Genomic DNA, 13,186 nt, shown 5'->3' with positions numbered 1-13,186 from the left:
CCTTGGTGTTGGTAAAATGCTGGCTACAGCGTTGGGGGAGGGGAGGGTGGGGGTGGGAGGTTACCTGAACCAACACTGTGACTAATGGAATAGGAACACAGACATGTACATGAAAGGCAGTGATGGGGGCACGGTGGTGCAGTCGCCTCACAGCTAGAAAGTCCTGGGTTCAATTCCCGCCGGGGGACGCTGTGCGCCTGATGGAGCCCAGGATTATTAGACTTGAGTTCAATAATATTTATTTGTATTCCTGAGAAAAAGAAAAAAAATTATAGTAAATGTACCCCCATTGATTCTGGGTGCCCAAATGCATGGGCCTGGATGGGGACCCAAATAAGGCCCTTGATGGGGACTCAAATGCATTTGGGTCAGAATCAATGGGGTATATTTATGGTCAAGGGTCAAGTAAATTTACCCCCTTTGATTCTCACACAAATGCATTTGGGTCCCCATCCAGAATCAATGGGGGTAAATTTACTATAACACATTTTTTGTCTTAGGAATGCGACAAATACAAAATAATATTATTGAGTCTCTATTGATTACTCACTCCATGGAGTGAGTTATCAATAGAGAAAAAGTAATTTTGGGGGTGAACTACTCCTTTAATGTAAAGTTATGTTACAAATACAGATATCCCCTGGCCTGGTCCCATCCATATCGTTGCTGTCGGGTGGAAACCTTGTATGTCCAAAACAGTTCCTTTTTCATTAGTATTATAATGTTTTTTTATCCAAATAGTGAAAATAGACGATCTACAAGCTCAAAACGCGCAACGCATTGTGTGAGCTTGTAGATCTGTAGATATCGTCTATGTCGAGTGGATGTTCAAAAATGTTACTTTTCAGGATTCAAATTCAAAACTAGCAAAAGTAGCAGATCTACAAGCTGGAAACGCAGGGTGGTACGATGTGTTTGAACTTTGATACTTTTGTGTAACACTGTAGTAGTAGGGCCTTCATTTATGAAAGAAATTGGTTAAAACTAGTTAAAACTAGGAAACAAGAGGTTTCAACAGCAACTAATTTTGTGAGACACCGTCTCTTGTATGATGGGGCAGCAATGGCTCAGGGGTAGAGAAACCGTCATTAGAACACGGAGGGTTACAGAAAGGTTCCCAGTTCGAATCCGGGCTCCCTCAGAGTTAGTGTCAAAGAGTCCTTGAGCAAGACTCTGAAGCCCTAGTTGCTCCTGATGAGCAGGTTGGTGCCTTGCATGGTTTCCTCCGCCATCGGTGTATGAATGTGAATGTGTGAATGTAATGCACAATCTCTGTAAAGCGCCTTGGATAAAGGCGCTATTATAAATGCACCATTTACCATTTATGATGAAGTAGGACACAAAAAGGAAAAAGCATGGCTCCCTGCCTTGAGGCCTGGATACCCACCCCAACCCCCAGTAAACCAAACCCTGCCACTGTCTCCTACTAATTAGGCTATAGACACCATATCATAGCCAGGTCATTGATTTTTGATAACTGGTGTTTTGCAGGCCACTGCGTTCCTTTCTCCAGGGCAGTTTACAATCATTAAAGCCTTATACATATTTTAGACTTTGGCTATTCAGAAATAGCAGATATACAAGCTCATAACACGCCACTGAAAAATGTTAATGAATGAATGAATGAAAATTTGCAAATCTTTGAATATATATATATATATATATATATTTTTTTTTTAAACTACATTTTTAACTCAAAGCTAGAGGTCCCTGGCACAAAACATTTTTGAGGGGGTCTGCTGCCAAATAATACTGGTGATTTTGGGGGTTCCTTGACATGAAAAGGTTTGTGAACGACTGCCATACAATACTAGCCTGTCATTTCCTAACTGGTTACCATATTATCTCAGACATAAGCCCAGGCCTGGCCTCAAAAGCCCCTCTGGGTTGCGACAGTTTGACGCTAAGTGGAAGACTGTCTCACAGTAAGGTCCCTGTATTTAAAAAGCTCCAAGCAACACCGTTCACTCGCCGTGCCTCGCATGAGCGCACACTCATCCTGGTGTAGTGCACCAGTATGAACCATGGATTAAAGGCTGACAGATTTATCAGTTTGGCCCGTATACTGTATAATGGCCGTCATTTGACTTTTTGGTGTGTTTCGACTTGAGTTTAACCTTTAAAAATGTTTCCAATATAGCCAATCATTGTCAGCCTATAGAGTTAATAGGGTGTGAGTGGTTCCCAAATGACAGTGAAGTGATAATTTAAGGGAGGCTTGTAGCTTGCAACTATTTTCACAACATTTATCTGTGGAACCGAGTCAAACTAAATGTAATAATGCCTCAACTCCTACATCCCAAGTGCTCGTCAGGGTGGGGGTGGGGGGGGGGGGGGGGGGGTCAAATACCGTAATATTCAAATACCGTAATATGATTATTTTTGGGGGTCCCCAGTTCAAATATGATTATTTTGGGGGGTCACGGCCTGAAAAGGCTGAGGACCACTGCTCTTTAGGACTCTCCAAAATCAGGCTTGGCATCAGACTCAAAACTCTGGCATCGGTCGCCAGGCTCTAGACCAGGAGTCTTCAATGTTTTCAGGCCAGGGACCCCTTAGTCGAGAGAGAGATGAAGCAGGGGTCCCCATGTATGTACAACCTGTACATACATGTAGATTCCATATAGTTTCATTGTTTGACAGCACAATCATCAGTGTATTTTGGATTCATGTCAATTTGTGTTTTCAGAACCACTTGAACCATCAGCACTTAATAAACTTAACTTTTCACTCTGTACTTTGTCTGCTCTTTTTTCCCTCTACACCAAAGCTCTTTGCCGATCTGCAAGCTCACAACGCCTAGAGGCGTTGTGAGCTTGTAGATCTGCTATTTTGGTTAATATAAAAAAGGAGAAAAAAAAATCAGGACCCCCTGTAGTAACTCTGAGGACCCCCTAGGGGTCCCGGGCCCCCTGTTGAAGCCCCTGCTCTACTAAACAATGAACCATGGATACTGGAAGCGGCACCACTCGACCACTGATGAGGTTAAACATGGGTTTATATTTCACATGTAAGCTTGTAGATCAGCTATTTTTTGGCAAATGTTGCGCCCCAGGATAATGGAATTTGATTATCGCGATAATATCGTAAATCACAATTTCTTTTGTCACAATAATCGTGATATGACATTTTCATATCGTCCCATCCCTACCATGCAGAAAAGGCATGACACACGTGGCACTGTAGTTTATAATCAGGCACGTGCAGAGAACAGGGCTTGACATTTTTGGTGAAAATATCGAAAATAGCAGACCTCCAAGTTCACAACACGAGCTTGGAGGTTGGCTATGTTCGCCTACACAGAGAGGGCAGTTATTTCAGCAATGATGCTCAATAAGAAGCTGCATTCAAGTTCAGGAGAGTTTGGACCAGGCAATTCTCTTCAATGCCGCTTTCAGTTATGGTATGGAAAGAGGGCATTTGCATTTCTTCATATTTTCTTCACCATAGTAAAAAACTGCATTTATGATCTGCAAAGCGCACTATTTACAGACGGATAAAAGGGCAGTGGCTCAAGCCGCCTTTGTCTATGTGTGTGCGTGCCTGTTTGTAATTGTATTACCAAACAGCCTCATTGCAAAGTGTGTTCACAGTCCTTCTTGGATAGTACTTTTCCTGCAATAAATTCATCCTGAGAGTGACTGATCCAGACAGAGCAACGCCAAGGTATGTGACACAAGCCTCCTGTCATCTCCCGTCACACTTTTTACTAGTGAATGCTGGCAGGAACTGCTGTTGAGAGCTTGTATTTTAGCCTAGCAGCGGAGTAAGATGGTGTAACACCTAGCTTACCAGTAAGACGCCTAAGGGTGAATGTCTTGGCCATCTGGCCAAAGGGATTTGGTTCGCCTGGCATCACAGGGATCTCCATATATGGCAATACATCACAGTGATTATATATTGGCATTCACAGATATGGGCTTAATATTGATGACATCAGGGATCTCCATATATGGGCATAAAAGGGATTTGGTTCCCCTGGCATCACAGGGATATCTCCATAGATGGGCATAAAAGGGATTTGGTTCCCCTGGCATCACAGGAATCTCCATATATGGCAAAAAAGGGGGGTGTGGTTCCCATGACATCACAGTGACAAGCGTTACCCGTCCAGACAGGTACGGTCAAGATGTGACGGTTCTGATAGTAAACTGTGACCAACGGTCGCAATAACAACAAACAATACATAAAGGAGTGTCCATATGACTATTATTATAATATCGCCCCATCCAATAATGTTCTATGATCTTAAAAATTAAAAGAAAAAAAGAAAAAAAGCACTCTAGCATCCCGATTCTGCAGCAAACATTCAGCAAAAATAGCAGATCTACAAGCTCACAATGCAGTAAGCTATTCCAGTGAGGTGGTTTGGTGTAGAGAGAAATATTAACAGGCCTAGAATAGAGCCCAGGGGGACGCCAGGCGAGCAATGTAAGTAGGTCGGAGAGGCTTATTGTAGTCGTTATGCTAAAAAGGAGTAGGGGTGACCGTTCCTTCACAGCCACAGCCCCTCCGCTTTGGAATAGCCTGCCCATCTATATCAGATTGGCACAGTCGATTGGGACTTTTAAAACACTATTAAAAACCTACCTTTTTTTCTTTAGCGTTTAATGGCACCTAATTGCTTAAATTCAGCACATCTTTGTATTAGCTGCCCGCTGTTGTTCCCCTTGCGTTGCTGTTTTTGGTTTGAACTGTTTTATTTGATGAATTGCTTTGCTTGCTTTTTTTTCTCTTTTCCTCTGCTTATATTGTTTATGTTTTTACCTGTACAGCACTTTGGTTCAGCTCGACTGTTTGTAAACGTGCTACTGTATAAAAATAAAGTTTCATTTGATTTGAATATTCCCTCCCCAAACATTTCTTTCCACACGCTTCATTTGTCGTCACTTCGCAGATCTACATGCTCACAACGCCTCGCAACGTGAGGCTTTGTGAGCATGTAGATCGGCTATTTTCACAATGTCTGCCTCTTGCTTACTTAATATTTGCCAGTTTGGCCAGTCCTGTTCAATATTCGACTATTCGAATACTTTGAGGTCGAATAATTCGAATACTAAAAATCACTATTTGTGAATGCCCTATTACCCCCTGTCCCACCCCTCCAGCCCAACACTACGCCCCATCCCATACTGTAGGAGTATGTGTAATGAGAAACAGGGTGCCACGCTGCGAGCTTGTAGATCTGCTATACTTGAAAAATCGTGAAAATGTGTGCAAGTCTTTGAATATTTTGACCCGATTCTTTAAATGTCTTCTAAATCCTTCTAATGTTTTTTTTTTGGAAAACCCTATGTTTCTATGTCAGTCAGTGGTGCTCAAACCTTTTTATGTCAAGGACCCCTGAAATGGTATGTATTTGGCCACTCAAAATATTTAGTTCCAGGGAGGGACCCCCAGAAGCAAAGTTTGAGTTACAAATGTTCGCTTTAAAAATACATAAGATTAGCACACATTTTCACAACTTTTCAAAAATAGCAGATCAACAAGCTTGCAATGCGGCACTCGGTGCCGCGCTGTGAGCTTGTAAATCTGCTATTTTCCAATAGCTAAAGTATAAAATAATCCCAGGCCCACCCTGAACACGGGCCAGAGGTGTTCATAATGTAGACGCACAACAAAGACAGACGCACTGTGGTAGAGATTCCAACTCCCAGACTCTGCATAACTAGATTATTACGGTAAGAAGATTGACCAGACTTCTTTCTGCTAATTAATAACTTTTTGAAGTGAAACAGAAAGTTGTACAGTTGTTATTCAAAACAGTGACCACAGTGTCAGACCACAGAGTATTCAGCGAGCGCCCCCCTTGTGTGTAATAACTAACTAACTAACTAAACCAGTAAGACTCCCTAATCAGGAGATAAGCGACCGCCAGGTCGCATGTATACACAAATTGGCCTGTAAATGTCCATTAATGTTGTTTGCAAAAAGCAACCTCATGGTGGTGCTAGAAGAGGGGCATGTGAGAAATCAGGGGCTGAGGTTGTGGTTTGCCAGCTAAGGAGTGTGTGTGCAAAGTATGGCATGGATGGGGGAAACGGTGCCGGAGATAAGAGTAGGGCCAAAAGTGTGACGTGACGGACAGACTCCCTAGCCTCCTTCAAAATTGGTAGGAAAAGTCACCTTCAGGCGGTGTGCGTGTGTGTGTATGTGTGTGTTACCTGAGAGGAAGGCTAGTTTCTTCTTCAGAATGGGGAGAATGTTGGTTGCTTCCATGTTGACCATCGACATTCTTCAGAAGACGGGACTTGAGTTTATCTCCTGTTGTACAGAAATACATTGTTTATGGTCCTTCTGTTTGAGATGACAGATGGTATTTTTGAGATGTCAGAGAAGATATAATAAGAATAGGGATGGGACGATAAGCGATGTTATCGTGAGAAACACTAACGCTAATCGTATCGTGGAGATTTAATTTATTGTGATATCTTCCACCGTCACGCACTGGGATCAATTCACCTTTTATTTGCCGAGCTGCATATCCGGTACCATTTAAACCCTCTATAATTGGTAAAAGGTACACTTATATAGTTACTTTTTTCCTCTCTATCAAATGTCTTTGACAAAAAAAATAGCCGATCTACATGCTCACAATGCGTCACGAAGCGTTGTGATCTTGCAGATCTGCTATTTTTTGGCAAATGTTCCGCCCACGGATAATGGATTTTGATTATCACGATAATTATTTTGTCACAATAATCGGATATTACATTTTCATATCGTCCCATCCCTAAATAAGAATAGATGCCAGGGCCCAGGGGTATAGAAATCATAATGCTATATGAGGTGATCCTGTTCCATTTGGAAGTTAAACATTTTCATAATATGGACAACAAATATGAAGCAATTTTGTCATGGCTCTGAAAGAAGTAGCCTTCTAGAAGAAATCACTGGAGCAATCAGCGGCAAATGTCTTGTGGCTATTTGTAGATCCAACAATGTTCTATAATTTTTATATATATATTAAAAAAAAAACAGTCAGAGGGTCAAGTCACTGTTTGTTTTGGTTTCCCCAAAACCCACACTCCTCCAGTGCTGACCGACGGCTGCTGGAATAGAGGGACATGATGGGTGCGATCACTGCCATGTGATACAAGAGTGGGCTCTAGCCCACTGGTTCCAAAACAGTGGGTCGGGAGCCATTTGTGGGTCACAGAGACATTTTCAGGGGTCACGAGAAATTGTCAAAACATAAAGAAATACAAATGAATCTAAGAAATTCCATAAATTAGAAAACAAGTAGTGAGAATAGCCCATCTACAAGCTCACAACGTGGTGTTTGACCTGCTGTTTTCACTGGTTTGGGTCCTGTGCAAACGTCTAATTTCTCTTTTGGGTCTTGAGCTAAAAGGTTTGGGTACATCAACGACTCCTGAATCGTTGCCCTCCACATCCTCCTGTCTAGCATTAGGGTCTGGAGCTCTGCTGTGTTGGCAGCTTGGCTGTAGCGCCACAGTGCATCTACGTATTATAGGTGCGGCGCTTATTTCCATTCCAGGCTTTGCCCTGGGTTGGCTCCAGCAGGGTTCCCGGGTGTCTGACGCAATGCCCAGACAGCCTCATCCGTCTCTCTCTCTGACCTCGTCTGTGACCCGTGGTACAGTAGTAGGTCACCGCCTCCCCGGAGACTTAGTGGTCCATGTTTCTGATGTGGTCCTCCCATGTGTTTTAAACCAGTGGTCCTCAACCTTTTCAGGCCGTGACCCCCAAAATAATCATATTTTAACTGGGGACCCCCAATCTGACGAGCACAAAGAGTTGAGGCATTACATTTTGTATAACACGGTTCTATTGTGAAAATAGCCGATCTACATGCTCACAACGCCTCGCGTTGCGAGGCATTGTGAGCATGTAGATCGGCTATTTTCACAATTTCACTATTTTCACAATTTCTGCCCCTAATAGTTGACAATTTGGCCAATTTTATTTTGTCATTTTAGAGGTATTAAAACGTCCTTAAATTGTCACTTTAGAAATGTGCAGATACCCGCTCTACACTCAAACTTTATGTTGGTTTGTTTACTGTTTGGGGACCCTCCTGGGGGTCCCGACCCACAGGTTGAGAACCACTGTTTTAAACGATGATGGGTGTGTAATTATTGTTTTGTTATGCAAACACAAAAGCATACTATGCCTTCTCCAGCGGAGCTATATAGAGCATCGCAGTTGAAGCCCCACCCCGTCCTCACTCTGGTGTCGGAAGCGTTTTCCGCATTCATTTCTTCCATAGACATTTCATAAAGTATTTATTTAAACGTTTTTAAGCCTTGGACAAAGCCACCTCGGCTGGAGAGGGATCATGTCAGTATTCAATTTTTTTTGAATGCAAAGATTAATTAGAAAGCTGAAAAAAAGGGCAGGGTACAAGACTGTGTACATCATTATTTTTAAAATTGCGGAAACTACACTCCCAGAATGCATTGCGAGTGTTGTTGTTGTTTCCTGAAATAAAGCCCTTAAATCACGCTCAGTTTAGTTATCCATGCCAGCATATGGCCTGAAATGTAGTGATTGTCATCTCTGTGGACGCTCTTATCGTCATCCTTAACATAGTGCATCATATTTGTAAAAGAAAGACGATCGCTCACGGAGTTCTGCTGACGTGCAATAATCCGCCGGGAAGACAGGGGGCAGTAGCTACTTCCGCGGTAACCGCAAGATACATGAAAGAAGAAGAAGCTAGACCAATCACAGACGTCGATTTCACCGGATGTACATGTTTAGCAGTATGGGAAATGCAGTTCTTCTCTGTGCGATCTTGATTAAAACGTGTTTTTACTAAAACTAGAGTGATTGCATACATACTCGGGGGTTCTACAGGAGCATATAGAACCATTTTACAACCACCAGCCTAGTGGTAAGTGTACATTGAATTGCTACGACTTTGTGGCTGATAATGAAAAACGCTATGGTGAAAATGAATGGGTTGTTTACTTCCGACACCGCACTGCGATGCTCTATACATCCACAGATTCCACACTGGTCAGCTCCCAGTACAACAGTTAACACACTGGGGTTGTACTGGTCAGCTCCCAGTAAAATAGTATAACACACTGTGGTTGTACTGGTCAGCTCCCAGTAAAATAGTAGAACACACTGTGGTTGTACTGGTCAGCTCCCAGTAAAATAGTATAACACACTGTGGTTGTACTGGTCAGCTGAGCTCCCAGTAAAATAGTAGAACACACTGTGGTTGTACTGGTCAGCTCCCAGTAAAATAGTATAACACACAGTGTGTTATACTATTTTACTGGGAGCTGACCAGTACAACCACAGTGTGACACTGTGGTTGTACTGGTCAGCTCCCAGTAAAATAGTATAACACACTGTGGTTGTACTGGTCAGCTCCCAGTAAAATAGTGTAACACACTGTGGTTCTACTGGTCAGCTGTGGAACATGGGCGTTGCTGAAAATTGTCGTTTTAGCTCAGTGAAAATACCCCAAATAAAAACAAATGAGAATAAGAACTTCAAACAAAGTACCGGTATGTAATACAAAAAATAAATATATTAGACTTTATGTGTTCTAACTGGTTTAGAATAGGACCATCATTGTGTTGGTGTGGAATGCAAGAAGTTCAATGTTACAATGTTGGTTCTGCGCAGAATTATAGAAAAATACATTTGGGCTTATTGAGATGTCAGGGGGTAGTTATTTTTCCCCTTTTGATGTCAGGGGGTAGTTATTTTATTGAGATGCCAGGGGGTAGTTATGTTGCCCCTTTTGACCATGATGCTTGTGGTCTTACACTAGCATTAAGAGGCTAATGCTGAATGCTATAGATCTGTCATGGGGCTTCAGCTCAACCCCCTATCTCAGGTGTTTATACTTATTTAATACGAATATTGTTTTCTGTAATGTAGCATATAATAGACATTCAGCTAAGTTGAGCCTGCTGCTGAGCCATTAAATTAAGTTAACCAATGTATTATATCACTTTATATCACCACCACGTTGACATCATATTAACCGTTTTTATTTTTAAATAGGTTATTTTACAAGATATGGTTATTTGTTGACAATTCAGTTTATTTGGGGTCAGTGCAGCAGCCTGCAGTATACTCACACTGCAGCATTGGAGCCATAGCCATAACGCTGGCTCATTCCCCACACATTATGACCCAATTATAAATATTATCCTTAAACCACCTTCACTGCTCTGTCTGCTCATATCACAATCACTTCATAACCAAATGATTAGATTCGGGTCTGAGGATTAATACATCCACATCCTCATCATCACTGCACACAGAACAGAAGCCCAGAATGTGACATTGAAGAATTAAGACACCAGACACCGTTTCCCCCTCCTCTCTCTGTCTCTCTCCAGTCTGTAGCCAATGTCTAACCTGCATAACATTATATTCAATATTATGGCATATACATCACAGATTACCTGAAGCCAGAGCATGTATTCTATTGTAGAAAACACGGACATTCATTCCAGACAAGCTCCAATCGCATGGATGTTACTATTACTAAAGGGGGTTGGTTTAGGTTAAGGTTTGCAGCTGGCCCACAGACACGATGACCTACATTTATTCTTTTCCTTTTTACTGAACACACACTCATCATCATCATACGTGTCGTTTTATCCCATCCGATCCGTGCTTATATATATATTTCATGTATTAATCTGTATTTCTTACCTCAGGCAGACATTGAAGAAGGGCGGTGATCAGAAACGACAGTTGGGGCACAACAAATGTTTCTTGGTTCTTTCTCTCCCCCGATGAACCCCACAATAATCTAAATAGGTCTACCAACCCGGGGAGACACGGCTTGTTAGATGATAGATAAATGAAGGCAATAATAAAATATAAACAACCCCACTGGGTTTGGGAAGCAGTGTTAAAAGCCCTGGCTTGGCCTCATCGGTGCAGATTTCTGGAGGAAAACAGAAATCACAACTAAACGGTTTTTAGTTGAAATGCAGAGAAAAGAAGCAGCGGCAAGTCACACCGCACGGACACAACATGGACTTCCGCTCATGACTTCAAGAATAAAAGCTCCGCTAACGCAACACCCCATATGACAGGGCCAGGGGTCTTCAACGTTTTCAGGCCAAGGACCCCTTACCTGAGAAATATATATATCTATGTCTGTCTGTCTGTCTATATATATATATATATATATATATATATATATATATATATATATATATATATATATATATATATGTAGTCTATATAATATATATGTATATATATATATATATGTATATATATATATGTATATATATATACATATATATATATATTATATATATGTATATATATATATATATATATAATATATATATATATATGTATATATATATATAGAACCTCTGCCACATGTTGGTCATGTGATCAACATGGATCTGTCCGATTTGAACAAAATGCCTCAAATCATGAACACAGCGTGCAATCTTGGTGAAATTGGGCATGCACGTTCCCACTAGGCAGCCTCATGGTGGCGCTATAACAGGGCAATTTGAGTTTTTACCTTTAACTAAGTGGAACACTTTGTATGCGCACTCCCTAGTGCGCATACAAAAAAGGATAAAAAAAAGGATAAACCTTTGCCCTGCATTTTTCACATTTGTCTTTTATAGCGCCACCAGGAGGACAACTTATGTAAAACACATTATTTGCTTTTACTCCATCAGATTTTCTCCAACAATCATGCAAATCAGTACACAGTATCTCTATAGTCATGTGATCAAGTCCGATCCGTCTGATATTTCATATTTCATCCTAATTGGCTAATATTGGCTTCCAAAGTTTGCAGGATTGCTCAGTTTTTGAACGAAATGCCTCAAATCATCAATGCAGCTTGCGATTACAGTGAAATTTGCCACACATAGATTCCCACTAAGTCAAGGAACAAATGCTACCCTTTTCACATTGGCCTGTTACAGCGCCACCAGCAGGTAGACTTTAGCAAAACACATTTTTGGAACACAATGCCTAAAATCATGCATGCAGCTTCCAACTGCCAATCTGCCATGAAGGTCCAAGATTGGCGAAGAACACATGCCACCCTTTTTACAATGGCCTATTATAGCGCCACCAGGACGCCTGGCCTGGTGGAGACCTGTGCTCGGAAGAGCACTGCTTCTAGTTTATATCTGCAAAGTAACTAGTAGTACAGTTTTCAAATAAATGTAGTGTAGCCTACATTTATTTTCCGCACCAACAGCACCAAGTGGCGCTGCATGGCTGAGGCAGGCTGGCTCAGACCCTTGGGGGATGAATGGCTAAAGGTGGTTGCACACTGCTGCGTTTTTCGGGCCGAATATCGGACTGAATTTCGGAGCACGCAAATAAAAAAATCAACCTCACATTATGTCAGTCACGTTTGGCGTTTGCACACTGCCGCCCGTTTCGCGCACCACTCGGTCCCTTGCTCTCTCTATCTCTCTCTCTCCTTGCCCTGAAAAACGCATTTCGCAACGAAAAACGCAGCAGTGTGCAACCACCTAGGCTGAGCTGCCAGTTACCAGCCCATGTACATTTGGTGCGGCGGCTGTGTCATAGGAACACATGGCAAATAAAAGGGAATCTTGAACCAGTCCATCTTTAGAGGCATCTCATATCTAAAGACTGAAATATTTGAAAAACATTAAAAACTCTTTGGAAAGTCTTTTTAAAATCGTATAGTGTGAGAGGGGCAGAGGGCAGTCTTTTAAAAGTCTTTCCAAATCTGTCCAAATCTGTCCAAATTCAAAATCTTTTCAAAGTCAGCAGGTGTAGGCCTCTACACCTTAACTTTACAAACACATTGGTGAAGACATAATTATTTGGTAAGGAATTTATTCCAAGATTAGACATTTTTCTGATACTATTCCTATTGGGGTCACACCATGGTCTACTCTACACTCTACACACAGCATAAATTGTCTTTTGTAATTGTATTAAGGGCTATCTGCCAGTAGATGTCACTAAAACACTTTGCTGCATTTCCCACAGAGCCACCAGCTCACTGAGCACTACAAGTCACCCTACACATGTCCTACATCTGTCTGTTCTGTTTAAACAATATAAAACAATGCTGTGTGTGTGTGTGTGTGTGTGTGTGTGTGTGTGTGTGTGTGTGTGTGTGTGTGTGTGTGTGTGTGTGTGTGTGTGTGTGTGTGTGTGTGTGTGTGTGTGTGTGAACAATAATGTACTGACATTTCTAAGTGGTTCATCTATAGGT

The 13,186-nt window shown here is 41.7% G+C and overlaps 1 protein-coding gene across 1 annotated transcript in view; it reads right to left on the bottom strand.

Annotated features, from left to right (window-relative positions):
• Positions 1-10,861, bottom strand: part of sestd1 (SEC14 and spectrin domains 1) — a gene marked incomplete at its 3' end in the record, with an annotated part of 37,483 nt that extends 26,622 nt beyond the window's left edge. Inside the window, exons 1-2 of the mRNA XM_080752837.1 lie at positions 10,654-10,861; positions 6,165-6,264 (exon numbers count right to left, since the gene is read on the bottom strand). Coding sequence (XP_080608963.1) covers positions 6,165-6,234 — 70 coding nt within the window. The 5' untranslated portion in view covers positions 6,235-6,264; positions 10,654-10,861. The remainder of the gene's footprint in view (positions 1-6,164; positions 6,265-10,653) is intronic.
• Positions 10,862-13,186: the final 2,325 nt, after the last annotated feature.

This window comes from Nannobrachium achirus (genome assembly GCF_963921795.1).
Source record: "Nannobrachium achirus genome assembly, chromosome: 22".
NCBI lineage: Eukaryota > Metazoa > Chordata > Actinopteri > Myctophiformes > Myctophidae > Nannobrachium > Nannobrachium achirus.
This window is presented reverse-complemented; position numbering and strand designations above follow the sequence as displayed.